At 39.6% G+C, this 24,057-nt stretch overlaps 1 protein-coding gene across 1 annotated transcript; it reads right to left on the minus strand.

Annotated features, from left to right (window-relative positions):
- Nucleotides 1–12,822: 12,822 nt before the first annotated feature.
- LOC147605961 (uncharacterized) lies at nucleotides 12,823–14,776 on the minus strand. Its single transcript, XM_086792775.1, has one exon. The coding sequence runs from the start codon at nucleotides 14,599–14,601 to the stop codon at nucleotides 13,141–13,143; it is 1,461 nt and encodes a 486-aa protein (XP_086648901.1). The 5' UTR covers nucleotides 14,602–14,776; the 3' UTR covers nucleotides 12,823–13,140.
- Between the last annotated feature and the right edge of the window lie 9,281 nt (nucleotides 14,777–24,057).

Here is a 24,057-nt window from a genome sequence, read left to right on the forward strand (position 1 = left end):
CTGGGGACATTTACATGCTTGTAGAAGAGAAGAATAGGGAGATCAATGACAGTGTTGTTCTCATGTGTTTAAGGTATGACTACATTTTTCAAGTATGTTTATTTTCTCATATGTTAATAATGTAAGAATATTTTCTATTTTGTTTATTTTTCCTTTATAAACTCTTTTAGGAAACTTATGAAGGAATTGCTTCCAAATCAAGTCAACAAAATATTCATTTGTGATCCCTTAGTGTCACCTGCATTGATTGATATGAAGAAAAAGACTTCCGAGCTGCATCCTATTTCAAGCCAATAAAAAATAAGAACATTTATTTTGTTGTTTTGCCATATAAGGTTCGTCTCTAATCGATGATTCCTATGTGTTTAAATATTTGACATACGATTTTTGCTTTCTTAAATATTTCTTTTACTTTTTTCCAATGGACACTGGAGTGCTTGTGTTATTAATCTTCTAAGAAGGAGTGTTATTTTCATGAATAGCCTAACTGGCATGTATGGGCAAATTTAATTGTAAGTAGTAGTTCTCCTTAATAACTTGAATATTAATCTTCCTTCTAAACTTCATACTTTATTTTTCCTTATATTCAAATTTAATTTTTAATAGGGCATATAAGAGAGCTATTGCGACTATTGAAGATGAATATCCAAATTTGAAAAAGGAGGTACAGTATAAGTTTCTGAATCAGCCAGTGGCTTTACAAAAAGATTCTACCTCATGTGGATGGCATGTTATTGCCAATGTGTGGAAATATCTTTTGTCTAAATATAACGAGATTGTGAGCAGAGTGTAGGTTAAGTTAAAAACCCACTATTTTTGTAGTAAATCTTTACTTAATTTTTTAACTTATTTTCTATAGTTCTTGGTTCTTAAATCTAAGAAATTTTCTTAATTTGACAGACTCTTGGATCTCACAAGTTTTGCATGTGGAGTGTTCGTGCAAGAGCTATCAATATTATTTTGAATAATTCAATTACTCCGAATGATCCAAATTCTCCACCACCCCCAAGGTAAGCCCTCCATCTAAGAAGAAGAAGAAAATGCATGTACATTCACCACTAAAGCATTTTATGTTTAAGCAAGGAACTCTACATAAAGAAACCAAGGGTGCTCCCTCAACAAGGCACACATAAAGAAACCAAGGGTACTAAATCAGGAAATACCTCAAAGAAAAGTGGTCTTCAAGTGGGTGCCAAGAAGGGTGTTGGCAAGAAAACTAAGAAGGGTGTTGCCAAGAAGGGTGTTGGCAAGAAAACTAAGAAGGAACCCAAGTTTGCTGGTAAGAATAACCAGAAACATTCAAAGGATATGGACATGGAGACAAAGGAGGCCACAAAACTAGAGAAGACAAAGGGGGACATGGAGACAAAACCAGAGGAGATGGAGACAAAATAGAAAGCTTCATTCTCCTCCCTATTTATCATTGTAAATATTTGTAAATTTTTTTCTAATTTTATAATCTTTTTGTAAAGATTGAGAAATTCTCTTCTCATTTTATGATGTTTTTACTCAAAACACATTTGTACTTAAATTTTTCAAGGTAGAAACATGAGTTTGTAATGGTTTTGAGATATTGTGCCATAATTGTCATCTCGTGACTCAAGTACATCTCTAAAAGGAAAATATTAGAGCTCTTAAAAAGAGCTCTAAATATTGTAATTCTAAAAGAACAACATGAAAAATTACAAAGGCACAACAATCACAAGACAAAACTTTTCATTAATGAATTACATACGTAAATTTACAAAATCCCAAGAGTTGAAGGCAAATATTATAATTCTAAACAAACTTCATAAAAAAACTCGAAAGCCTTCTTATTAAGTCATGCTTATATAATCATATTCCCAATCAGCATCTACCAAGGTCTTCAACTCCATTCGCATTTGAATCTTTCTATTCTTCACCTTGAACTGTGCCCCACTTATATCCTCACTTCCCATGATATTGAGGTGCTCCCTAATATTTAGGAAAGGCTCTGATGCCTGATTGCACTTACAATTTCCACCACACCATTGGGCAACCTAACGCATATGTCAAGAGGCAAAACAACTTGTTCATCTGCTTACAATGGGACCCAACTACTATTTTTTTTCATCCACCGTTCGTAATAAAAGCGAATGTATAAGGTAGCACGAGCTTTAAGATACCGAAATGTAACACTAGACTCTACTATTTTGCACTTAAACGTATCACCCTTATGCTGCCAATGTTTCACTGCTCTCCAAGCAAGGCAACCATGTCATCACCTAGTACTTTCTTGTGCACATCGGGAACCATATGCACATTGGGCTTCGGTGCATTCACATTATCACACTTCTTCTTATTTGGGCATTCTTTTGCTATATGCTTAGTACTTCCACAAGCAATGCATTTTCCCTCGCACATATACTGCTCTTCCTGCTCTCGATAGTGAGACCATAGTTCGCCACTTTGCCAGGGATGCTTCTTAGCAAACTTATTTTCAGGCTTTGGATCGTTTTTTACTTGGTTTTGGTCCTTTTTAGGTGGCTGTCCACTAATTTGCAGTTTGAGACAATCCTCTCTTTGCCTTGGAATGAGGGTTTAGCCTTTTAGATCGACTCAACTTGAATTCCCATTGCTCGATGGCAACGGTGATTAGTTGTTGTAAGGTGTGATCACGATACATTTGTAGTCTCGCTTTGTACACCGGTTGTATTTCCGATCGAAACCTTCTCTTCCTTTCCACCTCTGGAACATGCATAAATGGAGACACCTCCAAAAGAACTTTCCACCAAAACTTGTGCACAGATACATTCACCGTTTCCCCTTCATTCTACTTCACCCAATCCCACTTCATTGTTATCCCTTCAATGCATTGGGAGAGGCAAGAACAGTGCATAAAAGCTTTGCTTGAACTGTTCCCATGATCTAACAAGATTTGGGGAGAGCTTCTCAACAAGCCACCAATGAGCAGCAGCAGTACCTTTCATAAACATGCTTACATGCCGGATCATGGATTTGTGAGTGAAATCCTCACATAAGGCAATATCAAACTGGGCAATAAAATAAAGTGCATTTGATGCATCGAATTCCCATGATATGTATCAAACTTAATAGATTTGTCTCCGACTTTGAAATCATGAGACTTTGATCATTAGCATACATCTCAACATGTTTTCCTATGTGCCTGTCCATTTGGATAGCCCCTATAACCGGCATCATTTTGGTAACAAAAGGTAATGCATTGGGCAAAGAAACATGTACCCTAAAAGCATGAGGCATGGCTGGCCCCTCACCATGCATTGGTGCATTCTCACCCATAACTTCTCCCTCTCACGATACATTTGTAGTCTCGCTTTGTACACCGGTTGTATTTCCGATCGAAACCTTCTCTTCCTTTCCACCTCTGGAACATGCATAAATGGAGACACCTCTAAAAGAACTTTCCACCAAAACTTGTGCACACATACATTCACCGTTTCCCCTTCATTCTACTTCACCCAATCCCACTTCATTGTTATCCCTTCAATGCATTGGGAGAGGCAAGAACAGTGCATAAAAGCTTTGCTTGAACTGTTCCCATGATCTAACAAGATTTGGGGAGAGCTTCTCAACAAGCCACCAATGAGCAGCAGCAGTACCTTTCATAAACATGCTTACATGCCGGATCATGGATTTCTGAGTGAAATCCTCACATAAGCCAATATCAAATTGGGCAATAAAATAAAGTGCATTTGATGCATCGAATTCCCATGATATGTATCAAACTTAATAGATTTGTCTCCGACTTTGAAATCATGAGACTTTGATCATTAGCATACATCTCAACATGTTTTCCTATGTGCCTGTCCATTTGGATAGCCCCTATAACCGGCATCATTTTGGTAACAAAAGGTAATGCATTGGGCAAAGAAACATGTACCCTAAAAGCATGAGGCATGGCTGGCCCCTCACCATGCATTGGTGCATTCTCACCCATAACTTCTCCCTCTCACGATACATTTGTAGTCTCGCTTTGTACACCGGCGGTTGTATTTCCGATCGAAACCTTCTCTTCCTTTCCACCTCTGGAACATGCATAAATGGAGACACCTCCAAAAGAACTTTCCACCAAAACTTGTGCACAGATACATTCACCGTTTCCCCTTCATTCTACTTCACCCAATCCCACTTCATTGTTATCCCTTCAATGCATTGGGAGAGGCAAGAACAGTGCATAAAAGCTTTGCTTGAACTGTTCCCATGATCTAACAAGATTTGGGGAGAGCTTCTCAACAAGCCACCAATGAGCAGCAGCAGTACCTTTCATAAACATGCTTACATGCCGGATCATGGATTTGTGAGTGAAATCCTCACATAAGGCAATATCAAACTGGGCAATAAAATAAAGTGCATTTGATGCATCGAATTCCCATGATATGTATCAAACTTAATAGATTTGTCTCCGACTTTGAAATCATGAGACTTTGATCATTAGCATACATCTCAACATGTTTTCCTATGTGCCTGTCCATTTGGATAGCCCCTATAACCGGCATCATTTTGGTAACAAAAGGTAATGCATTGGGCAAAGAAACATGTACCCTAAAAGCATGAGGCATGGCTGGCCCCTCACCATGCATTGGTGCATTCTCACCCATAACTTCTCCCTCTCACGATACATTTGTAGTCTCGCTTTGTACACCGGTTGTATTTCCGATCGAAACCTTCTCTTCCTTTCCACCTCTGGAACATGCATAAATGGAGACACCTCCAAAAGAACTTTCCACCAAAACTTGTGCACACATACATTCACCGTTTCCCCTTCATTCTACTTCACCCAATCCCACTTCATTGTTATCTCTTCAATGCATTGGGAGAGGCAAGAACAGTGCATAAAAGCTTTGCTTGAACTGTTCCCATGATCTAACAAGATTTGGGGAGAGCTTCTCAACAAGCCACCAATGAGCAGCAGCAGTACCTTTCATAAACATGCTTACATGCCGGATCATGGATTTCTGAGTGAAATCCTCACATAAGCCAATATCAAATTGGGCAATAAAATAAAGTGCATTTGATGCATCGAATTCCCATGATATGTATCAAACTTAATAGATTTGTCTCCGACTTTGAAATCATGAGACTTTGATCATTAGCATACATCTCAACATGTTTTCCTATGTGCCTGTCCATTTGGATAGCCCCTATAACCGGCATCATTTTGGTAACAAAAGGTAATGCATTGGGCAAAGAAACATGTACCCTAAAAGCATGAGGCATGGCTGGCCCCTCACCATGCATTGGTGCATTCTCACCCATAACTTCTCCCTCTCACGATACATTTGTAGCAAAGGTAATGCATTGGGCAAAGAAACATTTACCCTAAAAGCATGAGGCATGGCTGGCCCCTCACCATGCATTGGTGCATTCTCACCCATAACTTCTCCCTCTCACGATACATTTGTAGTCTCGCTTTGTACACCGGCGGTTGTATTTCCGATCGAAACCTTCTCTTCCTTTCCACCTCTGGAACATGCATAAATGGAGACACCTCCAAAAGAACTTTCCACCAAAACTTGTGCACAGATACATTCACCGTTTCCCCTTCATTCTACTTCACCCAATCCCACTTCATTGTTATCCCTTCAATGCATTGGGAGAGGCAAGAACAGTGCATAAAAGCTTTGCTTGAACTGTTCCCATGATCTAACAAGATTTGGGGAGAGCTTCTCAACAAGCCACCAATGAGCAGCAGCAGTACCTTTCATAAACATGCTTACATGCCGGATCATGGATTTGTGAGTGAAATCCTCACATAAGGCAATATCAAACTGGGCAATAAAATAAAGTGCATTTGATGCATCGAATTCCCATGATATGTATCAAACTTAATAGATTTGTCTCCGACTTTGAAATCATGAGACTTTGATCATTAGCATACATCTCAACATGTTTTCCTATGTGCCTGTCCATTTGGATAGCCCCTATAACCGGCATCATTTTGGTAACAAAAGGTAATGCATTGGGCAAAGAAACATGTACCCTAAAAGCATGAGGCATGGCTGGCCCCTCACCATGCATTGGTGCATTCTCACCCATAACTTCTCCCTCTCACGATACATTTGTAGTCTCGCTTTGTACACCGGTTGTATTTCCGATCGAAACCTTCTCTTCCTTTCCACCTCTGGAACATGCATAAATGGAGACACCTCTAAAAGAACTTTCCACCAAAACTTGTGCACACATACATTCACCGTTTCCCCTTCATTCTACTTCACCCAATCCCACTTCATTGTTATCCCTTCAATGCATTGGGAGAGGCAAGAACAGTGCATAAAAGCTTTGCTTGAACTGTTCCCATGATCTAACAAGATTTGGGGAGAGCTTCTCAACAAGCCACCAATGAGCAGCAGCAGTACCTTTCATAAACATGCTTACATGCCGGATCATGGATTTCTGAGTGAAATCCTCACATAAGCCAATATCAAATTGGGCAATAAAATAAAGTGCATTTGATGCATCGAATTCCCATGATATGTATCAAACTTAATAGATTTGTCTCCGACTTTGAAATCATGAGACTTTGATCATTAGCATACATCTCAACATGTTTTCCTATGTGCCTGTCCATTTGGATAGCCCCTATAACCGGCATCATTTTGGTAACAAAAGGTAATGCATTGGGCAAAGAAACATGTACCCTAAAAGCATGAGGCATGGCTGGCCCCTCACCATGCATTGGTGCATTCTCACCCATAACTTCTCCCTCTCACGATACATTTGTAGTCTCGCTTTGTACACCGGCGGTTGTATTTCCGATCGAAACCTTCTCTTCCTTTCCACCTCTGGAACATGCATAAATGGAGACACCTCCAAAAGAACTTTCCACCAAAACTTGTGCACAGATACATTCACCGTTTCCCCTTCATTCTACTTCACCCAATCCCACTTCATTGTTATCCCTTCAATGCATTGGGAGAGGCAAGAACAGTGCATAAAAGCTTTGCTTGAACTGTTCCCATGATCTAACAAGATTTGGGGAGAGCTTCTCAACAAGCCACCAATGAGCAGCAGCAGTACCTTTCATAAACATGCTTACATGCCGGATCATGGATTTGTGAGTGAAATCCTCACATAAGGCAATATCAAACTGGGCAATAAAATAAAGTGCATTTGATGCATCGAATTCCCATGATATGTATCAAACTTAATAGATTTGTCTCCGACTTTGAAATCATGAGACTTTGATCATTAGCATACATCTCAACATGTTTTCCTATGTGCCTGTCCATTTGGATAGCCCCTATAACCGGCATCATTTTGGTAACAAAAGGTAATGCATTGGGCAAAGAAACATGTACCCTAAAAGCATGAGGCATGGCTGGCCCCTCACCATGCATTGGTGCATTCTCACCCATAACTTCTCCCTCTCACGATACATTTGTAGTCTCGCTTTGTACACCGGTTGTATTTCCGATCGAAACCTTCTCTTCCTTTCCACCTCTGGAACATGCATAAATGGAGACACCTCCAAAAGAACTTTCCACCAAAACTTGTGCACACATACATTCACCGTTTCCCCTTCATTCTACTTCACCCAATCCCACTTCATTGTTATCTCTTCAATGCATTGGGAGAGGCAAGAACAGTGCATAAAAGCTTTGCTTGAACTGTTCCCATGATCTAACAAGATTTGGGGAGAGCTTCTCAACAAGCCACCAATGAGCAGCAGCAGTACCTTTCATAAACATGCTTACATGCCGGATCATGGATTTCTGAGTGAAATCCTCACATAAGCCAATATCAAATTGGGCAATAAAATAAAGTGCATTTGATGCATCGAATTCCCATGATATGTATCAAACTTAATAGATTTGTCTCCGACTTTGAAATCATGAGACTTTGATCATTAGCATACATCTCAACATGTTTTCCTATGTGCCTGTCCATTTGGATAGCCCCTATAACCGGCATCATTTTGGTAACAAAAGGTAATGCATTGGGCAAAGAAACATGTACCCTAAAAGCATGAGGCATGGCTGGCCCCTCACCATGCATTGGTGCATTCTCACCCATAACTTCTCCCTCTCACGATACATTTGTAGCAAAGGTAATGCATTGGGCAAAGAAACATTTACCCTAAAAGCATGAGGCATGGCTGGCCCCTCACCATGCATTGGTGCATTCTCACCCATAACTTCTCCCTCTCACGATACATTTGTAGTCTCGCTTTGTACACCGGCGGTTGTATTTCCGATCGAAACCTTCTCTTCCTTTCCACCTCTGGAACATGCATAAATGGAGACACCTCCAAAAGAACTTTCCACCAAAACTTGTGCACAGATACATTCACCGTTTCCCCTTCATTCTACTTCACCCAATCCCACTTCATTGTTATCCCTTCAATGCATTGGGAGAGGCAAGAACAGTGCATAAAAGCTTTGCTTGAACTGTTCCCATGATCTAACAAGATTTGGGGAGAGCTTCTCAACAAGCCACCAATGAGCAGCAGCAGTACCTTTCATAAACATGCTTACATGCCGGATCATGGATTTCTGAGTGAAATCCTCACATAAGCCAATATCAAATTGGGCAATAAAATAAAGTGCATTTGATGCATCGAATTCCCATGATATGTATCAAACTTAATAGATTTGTCTCCGACTTTGAAATCATGAGACTTTGATCATCAGCATACATCTCAACATGTTTTCCTATGTGCATGTCCATTTGGATAGCCCCTATAACCGGCATCATTTTGCTAACAAAAGGTAATGCATTGGGCAAAGAAACATGTACCCTAAAAGCATGAGGCATGGCTGGCCCCTCACCATGCATTGGTGCATTCTCACCCATAACTTCTCCCTCTCACGAGCACACTCAGGGGCATGAGTAGCATGACAAATACACGGAATATTTGCACTAACAGAAAATTGCAACCCATGTTGCATGTGTTGTGCATACACGTTTTCAACCCACAATGGAATTTGACGTACATTTTGACCAGTGTCATAAACATTGCATTCTTCACCACCACGGGCTACTTAAGGTACATATGTAAGGTGTGAAGTCACCGATCGTTCCTCTCTAATTGTATGAGGATTCATCCTCTTAGACATGTGCTCTTGTTCAACCACCTGTGGAGCTACCAAGACACGTGAGATAGCTGCATTTTCTCCATATGCATCCTTAGCACGAGCCAAGTATGCACGTGATGCATCGCTTGGTTGCATGTGCAACCCTTGAGCTATTACTGCCATGGCATGATCCATAAATCATTAAGCTTTCTGCCTTCAAACGATCATATACCAATGGATCCTAACACTAGAGCTTCAATTCTTCTTCTTGTGCAACCTGCATACGAGTAAGTTCATCCCTTAAGGCTATGGACTCTCCTTCTTGTATTTTGTCTTTACCACACAAGATAGCTTTCCCACATGTTCATGTTCCTTAGTATGCACCACATCAGTATGTTCTTGTAAAACATTGAAATCATGCATATCATTGTCCCTGCCTCTTGCGTTGGCATCTTTAACATTCACTGTACGGTTTTCCATAGTGTTCTAAGTGTAAAGATAGCTAGTCTTCACGGGGATCATCTTTCACGATGGAAGTGAAAGAGAACCATATGCTCTCATTCTAATGTAGTTCCGTCGATCGGTGTGGAATGTTTGGTTGTTGAACACAATGCATCAACACACTTAAATACACTAAGATTTAATGGACAACAAGCACCCAAAAAAAAAGTAATTTATTGAAATGATAAGAGACACAATGAGCCATAATGGTTGGTCCCTCCCTCAAATAATGTATATTGACCTTGAGAGAATCAAGTACATAGTATCATGGGAATTTCTAACCAGATTTCCATACCAATGCATATGAATACGGTACTGCAAACAATATGATTGTCGATGAAGATCTTCAACTCACACTACCATCTTAAGTGCCCATGTTCCCTACATCTACTCTCTATTGTTATATCCACACATGATAGACACAATCTTCAAAAAAGCACGTAGGACAAGAGAACACTACACAAGGTATGTGAACACAAGGTATGTGAAGACAGAGTCCTGCTCCTTCCTCTTGCTACTTACTTCCATAATTGATTAATTAAAGCTTACCAATTGCAAGTAGAGTCAACAAAAGTCTTCGCGATGGAAGCGTCTTGAATGCTGAAATTCAAGTGATTGCAAGAAACACTAGGAAAGCTTCCCCCATGGTTCAACTTGAGAGAAAGGATAAAAGTAGGATTTTTAGCCGAAAGCCAAAAATTACGGCAAATAAAAGGATTGTTTTGCTGAATTTGAGCCATTGGGAGCGTGTGTAGGAGATTGAATATGACTTGGAAACACTCTTAAAGCTTGGAAAACACTCTAACAAGCATGGATATGATGTAACGAAGGAAGAAGTGCAAAAAACACAGCCATTAAGGCCTTCTTCAAGAGGGCGCCAATTTCTAGAGAAGAGAGAAGAGAGAAGAGAGAAGAGAGAAGAGAGAAGAGAGAGATAATGAGATGTCCACCTAAGGTGTTAAATAGAGAGGAAAAGTGAGTTGGGGTCCAAGCTAGGAATGACACATAGCTAGTTGCTCTCTTTGAACAAAGGGGATAAAGTCTAGGCGGTGGATATTAAGCTTTGTCCACCTCAGGACATCAGTGTGTACAAACACAAGACTGGTCATAATTTATAAGTGAGTTTTAGTCGCCTAAAACTTAATAAGTGTGTATACACTCACTTATAAATTAATGCTAGATCGTAAGGCTCAACTTTGACCACTACTTACCCCATGTCACATGCCACATAACCATGTCAGTAGACAGTTTCTCATCCATGGTTCACGAGCAGGCGTCCCCTTATTACCAGGAACTACACATTAGTCAAGCACACATCAAAACAACATGCAAATTCAATTTGCAAGCAAGCACATAAAGATGCTATTCAATGCAACATTGATATGGACAATCCCCATTCATAAGACTATACCAAAATAGACATGTTCCAAGCAAGTACACGAGGTACCATACCTAATGGAACATCAATCCTCCATGCATTTTTGAGACAGACACAAGTCCCAGCAGAAAACCAAATCCACAATATCACATGACTGACATCAATCCCCTACATGACAACCATGGACGCCAATCCAATGTAAACACGTATTTGATTATGTGGCATGTCATTTGGATACACATGCGGCACATTTTGATTTTAGCCTATACAGTGATTCATTTGTGCCAGGACCATACGGCATTCTAGCCATGAGTTATTGCTTTATTTAGTGGATACCCTAGATGCCATATTCACAATATGGTCGAGTGGATGGGCTTGTGAGCTTTCCTTTCAACCCAGGAGCTATTACTTCATCAGTTTTCAAGGATCTATGATGTATACCACGGCTATCCACCTAGAGGATATACGACTAGCTTCATCACCGACATTAATTCTCCATTTGATCTAGGTGGTTGAAGAGCCATTACCCGAGAGTTTGCATAGCTTGAATTTTCCTTTGCTCCAAGTGTTTGGAGAGCCATTACCCAAGAGTTTACATGGCTCGGATTTCCGTTTGATCCACGCGAAAGCATGGTTAGTCTCATCATCAATGGCATTCCATTATCCTATCCATTTAATCTCGACAATCATGCAACTATGGCATGACTCATATTTTGGCATTAGGTCTTCTTCTATTTGCTTTCAACATCGATACCTAGTTATAGGTTGATTTTTTGGATTTTGTATATAGCCTCTTGTATATGTTTGTTTGTGGACAACCACCCTTTGATTTCGAGGACGAAATCATTATAGGAGGGAATGGTTTGTAATAAAAAAAATTTACTATGCACATGCACATGGGACTTAGGGCATCTTTATGCATGTGGAATTTGGGACATGTGGCCTTGGGACTATTAAAGGTACATGGCCTATGTGCTTGCGTACCTTTTGATCATTATAAACTTTATCTTTCTTGGAGCTTATGGCCCAAGCTTTCATGGTGGCTACTCCCATGAGTAACGCATGTGTATTCCATGCTAATGAGTACAAGTTGTGTGTACTCCAATCAATGAGTACAACCATCATTCTCAATCCCTAGATCCCTTTCTTGCATCATAGATGATATTATGTAATCTCTTTGGAATCACCATGTATCGTGACCGCTTGGTTGGGCATATTGCACCACTTTTGGATAAAAAGAATTTAGTATAAAAAATTTGGCTACAATGTGGACAAAGACTTCAAAAGAAATCGCATGTCTACTAATTGCTATGTACCTAGACACTAATCTACGGATTAGGGATCTAACCCAAACCAAGTTAGGAGGTCCCTAGATTACTAAAACAAGCTTTATGGCCATTTATAGCAAGTTAGCTATTTATGACGTAACTATCACTATTTAAGTAAGCTTGGGTTATTATGAGACATAGTTGTGGGGATGAGCCACTAAAGGTCTAGCTTGGACCAAGAGAACAAACATGCTCTAGCCTTGTCTCGGGGGAGATCAGTGATGTCAGTCGTGGTTGGGAGGTGAGCTAGCCTGCTACCTCATGATTTGGTTAAGGGACTAACCTTGGTTTTCAGCTGTGTTTAGGGAGATTCAAGGAAGGACTTGACACTAATACAACAGAAATATATACCAATGGAAAGTTTAAATTATTTCCTACACTTAACGAAAACCAAAGTACGATCCTGATTCCATGAGTCTACTTACAAAGCTTCAAATCATCGACTCCATCATGCATAGCACATACCATTAGCTATGACATCCCCACTCACATAATCTTTAAAGATAATTCTAGCACTGAACACGCACACACACACACACACACACACGGCGCTGGCAATTGCACCGTTTTGGATAGGACGATTTAACATAAATCAGAAGGCCACAACTTGAACTATATATTCACAGGAATCTGCATGTCATGCACCAAAAGTTAAATGTTTCTATTACTGCTCAAGACTTCCTGGAGCACAAAAGAATGAAATCCCAAATTCCAAAATCTCGGATGCGCTGAGGTATATAAAGATAAAGAATGGTCAGATGGAGCTATTGGTGTAATGATGGTAGAATAGAGGGGTCAAGCGTGATTCCAAAAGGACCACTACATCTGCAATAAGGTTGAAATAGTAAAGGAAAATCAACAGAGTACTGTGAACACTTACAAACGTAGCATGTTTCTCTTCAAGATAGCTCATGAATCAGGAGGACTGCTCGTTTTCAGTTCCCCGGCTTTGCTCCCCACTACTTGTGTTATCTCTTGTAGAGTGACTGCCTGATAAAAAAAGACGGAACAACCAATGCAGAGGAACACTATCTATTCCACCGACTTCAGGAGAAGCACCCGGTTCCCCACTTGCTGCATTATTCCCTCCATTTCCCGACCCATCCTCCGACAAGCCGGTAGATTCATTAGAACCCAAAATTGAAAGCCTGGTCAAGTCAAAACCAAATGCTGGCATGCCCCACAAAGTGAACTGCCTTGGACCTTGACCACTTTCATTTCCTGAAGAATACCCCCCTTCTCCATGCCCTTCTCCTGCTGTTCCTTGCCCTTCCGACGGATTAGGATCTGACTGCACAGAAGTCGTGGTCTCATTTTTCCTCGCTTCGTAGTCGGCATCATCTGTGGGCAGCTCAAAGCGACAAACTGGACATGAATTATGCTCTGCTAGCCATGGGAGAATGCAGTCGGGGTGATAGATGTGTTTGCAAGGCATTTGCTGCGCCTCTGCTTCTAGCTCAAAATCATCCTTGCACACTGCACATTGCAGAGTATCAGACCCCATATGTTCTTCAGTAATCTTGAATCTTGGCAGTTTTTGAACAGCCGATTTGGCAGCAGGTGGAGTGCCATACCTGTTCTGATCATTTTCGGCCAGGAACTGAATCAACCTATCCAACTCAGGCCCCAGAAAGTAGTCCCCGAAGTGATTAGGCATCATTTGAGGCCCCAGGCCTTGCCCGTTATCTATGAAAACCTCAACGCTGCGGAATCCATTAGGCATGTCTCCATGCAGTATCAACATGGGGGAGGGTGCAGGGAACACAAAAGTGGTATGTGCTTGTGTATGGCCATCACCGCGACCATGGTCATGGCTGTTGTGTGCAGAATGACCTGAAACTGGTGTCCCATGGCTGTTTGCATGTGGGGCTGTACGGCCATCATCATCGTGTGCAGCAAGCCCTGAACCCGTTGACCTATGGCCACCGTCATCTTGTGCAGCATGGCCTGGAGTACTAGGCCCATAGCTGCTTGCATGTGGGGATGCGGCATTGAACTCTTCGACAACTTGCATCATGGCTTCTAGAAGAGATGGGACATGTGAGAACTGTCTGGACAAGAGCCTGGGGCGATGGCCTTGAGGGTCGGTTTGTTGTTGCTGTTGTGACGGTGGTGGTGATGGTGTTGCTTGTTGTGGGTCTATGGTAGATCTAGTGCGTGTGGTGCCAACAGAAGCAGGGGAGGGTCGTCTGAGAAAGTTACCAAGGGCAAGGGGTAAGGTGGAGAAGGCCACACCTGGTTCTACCTCGGTGCTGTTCATCTCTTCGATGAAACCCCCGCTGCAGAAGGCGCACACCACATCCTCGCCAACGTTGGGCGTAGTCTGCACATTGCACTGGTGGCACCAGTAAACAAGGTTTTCTGCTGCAGAAGCCATGGAGAAGACTGTCCAAACCCTGATGTATCGCAAAGACTCTACAGACTCTTAGCAGCTCTGCAACAGAAGATCTCTTGAGCAGGCAAGGAGCCACAAATATAAGGCTGACTTTTCTTGGAAGCCGCTGGAAGCATCGCCATACACATCATCCATGTGGGTTTTTCCCCCCTTGTCATGTTATAGGCTTTGCACCTTGCACTCTTTGAACCCATGACCTTTTTCGTTCTAGTGTTCAATGCACACCCATGGTTAATATGATAATAGTTACGATGGTGGATGGCAGTTGGTCACTTGGTGTTGAACATACACACTCCGTCCACCTTCTAGCCTTGCACCCTTTGCAAGAATCGTGTCACAACTCCGGACATGGTAGCGTCGCAAGCTGCTTGCTTGTGCACAGTTGAAATTCGCAACCTTGCCTTGGATTTCCAATTTGTATACCTCAAGTGAAACCCATTATTGCTGATACACTTATTCGCACAAAGCACTTTACACACTTTATTTGCACAAAGCACTATACACATGGTAATCAAGGTTTGCAGAGGCCATGCCAGGACTCTAGACACAATAGCGTCGCAAGCCATGAAGATGTGCTTGCTTGTGCACAGTTGAAATTCGCAACCTTACCTTGGATTTCGAATTTGTATACCTCAAGTGAAACCCATTATTGTTGATACACTGATTATTCAAATAAAAAAGAGGGAATGTTGTAAAATAATAATTAATTTGCCTTCATATCTTCAAATGCATGATTGCCCTTTCGAACTACAAGCCTTCATCGAGAAAAGGTCTAAGGATGTTACCAAGCACCACAGCATAAGAATGCCTTGATCCAAAGAAATGGAGGTGATTCGTTTACATATGAGGTCACTTTGACTGGGACATCCATTCTTGCACAACAAGGAGCATCCAAGGAGGGGCTCTTGTTTGCAGGGGGATAATGCACTTCCACGAGCTACATGGTCCCATCATATGGAAAGGCATGAAGACATGCTCACTTGTTCCTAGGCACTGAAAGTAGGTATAAGATAGCATTGAGATCTATGGACATATGTGCCAAGGCTCGAATGTGACTTAGATTAATTAATAATGGTCACTAACTATTAATTACTAAGTGAGGAGAGGTGGCATCTGAGGACAATGCCTCATCCTCGTGCTTCTTTGTAATCAACTCAAGACAACTAATGGATAAGAAAAGGAGAAGTTCGAAATATGATTTTTGGGTGTAGTAAACAATCATGGAAGAGCCTTGTTTTCTATGTTGATTTTAATCCTATTAATGAGAATTGAGACAAATTAATGTAATGGTTGTGAAATTATATTAATGAGAATTGACACAAATTAATGTAATGGTTGTGAAATTAACATAATGATTTAGTGATTAGTGAAGTATGTCATTGTATTAAAGGAGGGTCTCCTTATTTTAATCCAATGATTGGAAAGCATTAGTCCTTAATCTAAGGCTTATTAAGGCCATTGTAAAAACAATGGCCCCACTAACCTTGCATAGTTGATTGTGCGCAAAAAGCACAAGTGGTTGCACTAGGGCCTAGCCGGGTATGCTTTTTATATCCTCCTAGCACTGCTAGCAAGATATAATAGGGAGAAGTTGGGTTGTCAACGAAGAGAATTTGGTCAGCATTAATCAAATCTAGAACATTTAGTTTTGGCACTTTTTTCTTTGTTGCATTAAAAAGCTAAGATTGTTCTTCAAAAGGTGAATGACATGGAATTAATGAACTTAATTGCAAATGCTTATCTTATTTTAAAGTGATGCTTATGGAAAATGATTACAAATCAGCAACTTTAAGTAGATTTTGGGAGGACATTAATTTCAAATGGGATTTTTTAAACCTCTTGAAAAGATATACCTTTTTATGATAATTTTTTTACCACAATTATGATCTAGTAGGGTTTGGTTTCAAAAAAAGGTTAGTAATATAGAGCAAAGCTTTAATGAGGTGAGGGTAATAGCAAGGCTCAACATTTTTTAGACTCGTAAATTTTTAATTAGAATTTCTGGACTCCAACTTTTGTAGTTAGGTAGCCAATAACCCTTATTATTTGATTGTCTTGTCTTAAAGAAAAATATTGACCATTCAAATACATTTTTATCAATGGCCAAAATTACACTATATTAAAAGTAAAGCACAAGTTATGGGCCTCTCTCTATTCCATATTAATAATATGTCTTGACTTACTATCTAGATCTCTATTGGTTACCTAGCTTCTTTAGCTTTTTTGATAGAGACTCCATCCTTCTCATGTCGATGTAGAAGCCACCCTCTTACAACTATTCATTGATACTTTCTTTTTCCCACATTTGTACATGCACTCATCTCATACTAGAGATATATTGTTCTTGAAAGAATCTATCAAGGCACGTCATTTGAGGATTGGGGTACTTTGGAGTCGAGTAGTGTGTCCATTGATGTGAATACCCCCTTAGGGTGTGAACAGCCCTTATTAAGGTCTAGGTCAAACGATGAGGTTTGATGCCTATAAAACAATGTACATGGTGGAAGTATTATCATCATTCATTTATCATTGTGTTCTATAATCTCTCTCCATTGTGCTCTCTCTCTCTCTCTCTCTCTCTCTCTCTCTCTCTCTCTCTCTCTCTCTCTCCCATGTGCACCATTGTTATGGCTTGAGCTTCCATCTTATCTCTCTGCTTGCACTCTACTTCTACACAACTATCATGGGATATATTTCATCCTCCATAATTGTATATGTCTAATCCTGGATGCCAATATGGTATCAGAGGTATCAGAGCTAGGCTGAACCATATCTACATTAATTGTTGACCTATAGCCACCATCATCCTCATCTACCTTTCTGTGATTTTTAGGATTTGTACATTTTTAGGGTTTTTTGTATTTTTAGGGGTTTTGCATTTTCTCTACTGCCCCACCATCAAACTTGTGTTTTCTTCCATTTAGCCATTTTTTAATGAACTAGCCACCATCATCTCATCATTCTCTTACAAGAAAGGTCGATACCACTAGCTAGAAGGGAGTTTCCACAAGCATAGGAGGTCAACAATAGTCCCAAATTAGCGTCGATCTAATAGCCTATAGAAGTAAAATGTACATCATATAGAAGATGTCCAGCAAAGTCTACTTTAAGAGCTAGCATTCAACCCATGACTCCCACCATGAATGTTGCCATAATCATGTGATTAGGGTTGTATTTCTTTTCTGAACTATGGTTGTCCAACCATCAACATCTCCGCCAACTCACCAACCTACACATGTGTTATGTGAGTGAACTTTCTTAATAAAACTAGAGTTAGAGATGAGAGTATATGAATATCTCTAAACAATTAGAAAAATATAAAGAAAATAAATTTGTGATAAAAGAAGCCCACATGCCAAAAATAGTTGCATGCTCTTGCATGGGCTTGCCATTTACATAAAATAGGAGTTTCTTTTACCAAAAGCTTAAATAAACCCTTCCTATCCAAATCACTAAGAAAAAATATATATAAACCTCCAAGGGCTAATTCACGTGCAACCAAATTAATAGGTCCACACCTATGTATAACAAAAGTGAGCGGATAACAAAATACAAAATATCCTATAGTAAATACCACAACCAAAATACCATAATCATTGGCTATCCTGCCAAAGCCAAAATACTAAACGAAAAACCTTCCTGGTAAATCATGGCCATCATGTCCCAGCCATACCATCTTACAAGCACAAGGCTCGTCAATCTCACCGGTACCTACAGGTTGTCCATTCAAACACATTATACATTAGCAACACTTGCTAAAATTCCACAACAACACATAAGCATTAAATCTAACACTTGCTAAAATTACACAACAACACATAAGCATTAAATCTAACACTTAGTTCTAGCCATCCCTAAACTCATATGTCCTACACATGGAATATTCGGAATCACCCAACAAGTGGCATGCTTCAAACATAGTGGTAATTATTAAACATCCCCCAATTATCCACAAAGGGACGAATGGAAAAGTTATAACATCCCTCCTACCTGGGATAGCAATTGTCCGTAATTGCATCATATCAATTGGCACGTGTTTGAAAGTAAGATTAGATGAGGCCGAAATAGGTGTGAAAAAACCATTAGGGAAAACTTGATCAACACATAATGCATATATACAACGAACCAATCAAATGAACATATGTGAAACGAGTCTAAGTGTCCCATACCACCAAGGCACATTCCACATGCAGTCATAAGATGGTAAAAGATAGAAGATATAAATGTGTGTAGTGTAAGTACATGAAATGAATCTGATGTCCGATACCACCAGATATCACTTCTTTAGAACAGAAGCCTAAGATGGAGTGGCCCATGAACATCAAGAACTAAACCAAATTAACAAGATTGAGCATAAAATAATATAAAAACATGAGACATCACCTTCAACACAGTATTGGGTGCAATCTTCCCCCCACCAGAAGTATCGGCATCCTCCCACTTCTTAGGTATTTATGTCTTTTTTCACAAAAATAGCCCACATACAAAAAATAGTTGTGCTCTCTTGCATGGGCTTGCCCTTTACATAAAATAGGAGTTGCTTTTACCAAAATCTTAAATAAATATTTCCTATCCAAATCACTAAGGACAAATACGTGTAAACCCCAAGGACTAGTTCACGTACAACCAACTTAAAAAGTCCACGCCCATGTATAGCAAAAGCGGGCCACTACTAACAAAATACGAAAAATATCTCATAGTAAATACCACGGCCAAAATACCATAATCATTGGCTATCTCGTGCCAAAGCCAAAATACTAAAAGGAAAACCTTCCATGTAATTGCTCATGCCAAATCACCGCCATCGTGTCCCAGCCATACCAGCTTACGAGCACAAGGCTCATCAATCTCACCAACCTATAGGTTGTCCATTCAAACACATTACACATTAGTAACACCTGCTAAAATTACACAACACATAAGCATTAAATCTAACACTTAGTTCTAGCCATCCCTAAATTCATATGTCCTACACGTGGAATATTCGGAATCACCTAAGTGCCATGCTTCAAACATAGTGGTAATTAGGCATCCCCCAGCTATCCACCACAGAGGGATAGACAAACAAGCTTTACATCCCTCCTGCCTGGGATAGCAAATGTCCTCATTTGCATCATATCAATTGGTTGTGTTTGAAAGTAAGATTGGATGAGGTCCGGATAGGCATGGAAAAACCACTGGGAAAACTTGATCAACACATAATGCATATATGCAACAAACCAATCAAATGACATCAATGTCTGCAGCACTAGTTGAGCTCAATATCTCAACAAAAATAAGCTCCACAAAACCTACATCGTGGATAAGATTTGAAGTTCCAAAATAATAAAATGGCTCCCTCTTTACATCCAAAATCTTCAATACAATCTTTATCTCTAATCATCGTAAGATAAGATGTTCTTGTCTTCACACTTTAGAGAATTGCATCCTACTAAGATTTAAACACATACAAATTCTAATAGATTTACAATTTTATTGATTTATGCTCCCTTTTTATAAAAGAAAGCCCCCTCTTTACATCCTACTAGGATTCAAACTTATGAAAATTCTAACGTCCCATACCATGAGATAAACTTTAGATATCACTTCTTCATAATAGAAGTTTAAGACGCAGTGGCAAGCTTCCTCTAAAACTTAAATTCTGACACAAATTTTCTTTATCTTAAATTTGTTTAATTACAGAGGGACGGACAAACAAGCCGTTAACATCCCCCCTACCTGGGATAGCAACTGTCCTTCAATTACGTCATATATCCAATGGCCTATGTTTGAAAGTAAGATTGGGTGAGGTGAGAATAAGTGTGAAAAACAACTAGGGAAAAGTTGATCAACACATAATGCATATATGCAACAAACCAATCAAATGAACATATGTGAAACGAGTCTAAGTGTCCCATACTGACCCAAATTTTCTTTATCTTAAATTTATTTAGTTAATACCACAAGTGTGGAAAATATTTAAAGTATACATGCTAAAATCTATTCTTACTTGAGAAACGTTTTTTTGAAATCTTATTATAAAAATAAAGATGGTTTTCTAAAGGAAATTTAAATGACTTTGCTGAAAATGTGAATCGTTGGTGAAATGTGTAGTTGAAATTATCAAGAAACAAATTAACACTCCAAAACATGTGAAGTTTTATAATTTTCTATGTATAGGAAATATAAACTTGTTAATTTGAAGTGAGATATTAAAGAAGGGAAAAAAATAACAACTAAGGTTATAATTTAAGAGTTGTTATTTTAATAGTATTTGAAACAATAATTCATGAGAAACTTGACATCATAAGAATAAAATATAAACTGTTTATGGATATAAAGATAGGAAAAACTTACCTTGAGTGAAAATAGTTTGCTATTAAAGGAAAATAGAATTTTAAATGGATAAAAACAATAACTATTATATGTTCAATAGTAACTTTGCAATCCTCTAGTAATACGGATGGTATAATTATTTTCTCTGGTGGTAACTTAGTTTTAAGGTAATGAAGTCGAGTAGTAAATTCCTCATCAGATATTGATGAGTCATCCTCTATGCTATATCCTCGAGTGATGTTTATGTGGTCATTTGGGAGGTCTTTGATTGGATGTTAGATTATAAGTAAACAATAAACTAATTGACTTTTTGATACATCCAAAATTTAAGCACAATATAAGCATGAATATAATGGATGACTAGTATCAATTCTAACAATCTTGATTGATAAAAAATGAAAACATGAATTTAACTATTTCATGGTAGCTCTCTCTTATGAATCAAAATAAAAGGTTCAAGTCATAAACGAGATAATGTCAAAAGACATTATTGGGGATAGATCATATGAGATTACTCAAGGCCATAAAGAAGGTCTCTACACTAAATAGGACTTAAGGTTTGTACAACCTTTCAATGAAAGAGGTGTGATCATGTAGTACTTGTGCTAGCGGAATTGCATGTGAACTCACATGTGCACAAGGAGGACATGATAAAAAATTTAACACATCTTCTAGTGTCTCTATAGCATAAATTTTATTGAATCTTGTATAAGTATCTTTATAAGGTATTTATAGGAGGTGTCCCTCAAACTTGAAGAAGGCAACCTTAAGGTCATAATTTTCCACCATTAACATACAAGTCTAAATAGGAGTCTCTAATAAGTTTTTCTCTTAATGTCACATGATGGAAAATTATCCCAATTGTTTCGCCATCTTTTGGTTTTAGAAAAGTCTTAACTTATGCTTTTGCAAAGGAAATAAAGGTATACATATATATAAGCTATTTAATAGCCTCGCATAAAAATTATGGTTAAGGTTTTGGGCCACTTAAAGTTTTACTACACAAGCTTTAAATTTGAGCAAGAATAAAATCTTTTGAAACGGTTTACATAAACAAGTCTTTTTAAATTAATAACTCTAGAAGATAGATTTAATCAAATGAAGGTCATCTCGGCACATGATTTTGTAAAGTAAAGCCACATGCCATTTTACGGGCTCAACCAACTCATAACCTGGGAGATGAGGCCTTCAACCAATTTATCAACCATTTTCACTTCCACATTACACCACATGCAACCTCGATATGCTTCTTAACTTAATGATTAATAAGGTCCATCTCCAAAAGCCCAAAGCATGTGGATTATTCTCTTCAATAACTTCCACACTTCTTTAGAACCGGTAGCATCTTCATCAATGGAGCTTTAGTGACACGAGGATGGAGTTGTTGGAGAAATCATAGTCAAAGAGTGTGTTCGAGTGTGTACTAGGAACTAGTTTATGAGTCTTTGTGTGTGAGAGTGCCGCGTGTCACTTTGGGAGTTATCCCATAAGCATATGGTACTTGAGTGTGTGTGTTCACTCTATAAGAGTGCTTTCTTGTGTGTCACATCAATCAAATCAAGCTATCTTGGTCTACATGTAAGTACTTGTTCATTGCTTTCATTTCCTTTCATTTCCATTTCATTATGCTTGCCATCTTTCCTTTCTGCACCTAGAGTTAGCTCGCTCTCCTGTTCCAACACATGGTATCAAAGCCATGCTTCTCCATGGGAAACCCTTAGGGGTGAAGGCCAACCCACAAATGGAAGTTAGTCTTCCTCCTTGGGTTGTCCATCTCCAAGCTAACTCTTCATCGCTTCATCCACATCCAACAACCTCATCTCTCTTCATCCATCGCTTCATCCTCATCCACAACCACCATCTCTCCACATCCATCGCTTCTTTGGTTCCACTCTTTGACAGCTAAACGCTGCTGCTGAGTACATGTGAAGCGGAGGCTCCTCTGCCCGCAAGTGTTGTCCTTGCGCACAACAGCTTCTCCGCTTTCCCTTCTTCTCTGTGTGCATTGTGCCATTGCATTGTGCCATTGTGCAGCCTCCTCTGCCCGCCACTGTTGTCCTTGCGTGCAGCAGCAGCTTCTCCGCCCGCCCTTCATCACTATGCTACTCCACGGTTGTGCTAACAGCCAGGATCTTGATCGTAGGGAGAGATGTCAGAACCTGCAGCTTTGCTGAATGTTGCTTAGGCCATTTGGTGGATCATGTTGTCAGGGCAGAAGGCGATGGTGGCAGGAAGCAATGGCGAGCAAGTGATGAGGCGTAGCTCTACCATTTTTTTGGGATAAGTTTCACAACCAAAATCAATTCAGATTTCAGTCATGACTTCACTATCTTCTAGTACATTGTTCATGGATAAGCTCAAGGGGGAAGGCTTTCCCACATGGCAAACCAAGATGCAGCTGTCTGCTGCTACTTATGGCATGAAGGAGTGGGAAGTTGTTGAGAACGACACAATTTGATCACCCACAAAGAAAAATTTGGAAGCAACAAAATGTAAAAGCCATTACCCTCATTGGTCTTTGCTTTTGGCAAACTCTCTCATTCATCACGTCGACTTCACATCCACGGCTAAGGAGATCTGGCATCTATTGGAGAGCATCTTTGGTAACAAGGTCACTAATTCCAAAGTTTTTCTGAAATTGAAGTTTTTTGAGCTGAAAATGCAAGACAATGAAGAGCTAAGTGATCATCTCTCCAAATTTAATTCTCTTGTTCAACAATTATGAAGTTTGAAGTGTTCTCTAGATGATGAGGACAAGATGGCAATACTAATCAAAAGCATGCGAGGCATTTCTCATTTTGAGCAGACCATTGAAGTATTATGCCTGGCCGCTACTACATATGATGACTTGGTTGCTCTTCTCATTGAGAAAGACTGCCGGGAACAAGGAAACCACTTCTACATCCTTGGCCTCAAGCACTGAAGAGGCACTTATCTCTGCCAACACCAGCAAATGGAAAACCAACAAGAACATCATATGCAGATACTGTAAGCAGAAAGGTCATATTGAAGCCAATTGCTTCAAGAAGAAGGAGAAAGAACAAGAACAACACCATGCTAATCTTATTGCTCAGATACTGTAAGCAGAAAGGTCATATTGAAGCCAATTGCTTCAAGAAGAAG

Source organism: Cibotium barometz, chromosome 58 (genome assembly GCF_041138505.1).
Source record: "Cibotium barometz isolate CiBa-2024 chromosome 58, ASM4113850v1, whole genome shotgun sequence".
Lineage (NCBI taxonomy): Eukaryota > Viridiplantae > Streptophyta > Polypodiopsida > Cyatheales > Cibotiaceae > Cibotium > Cibotium barometz.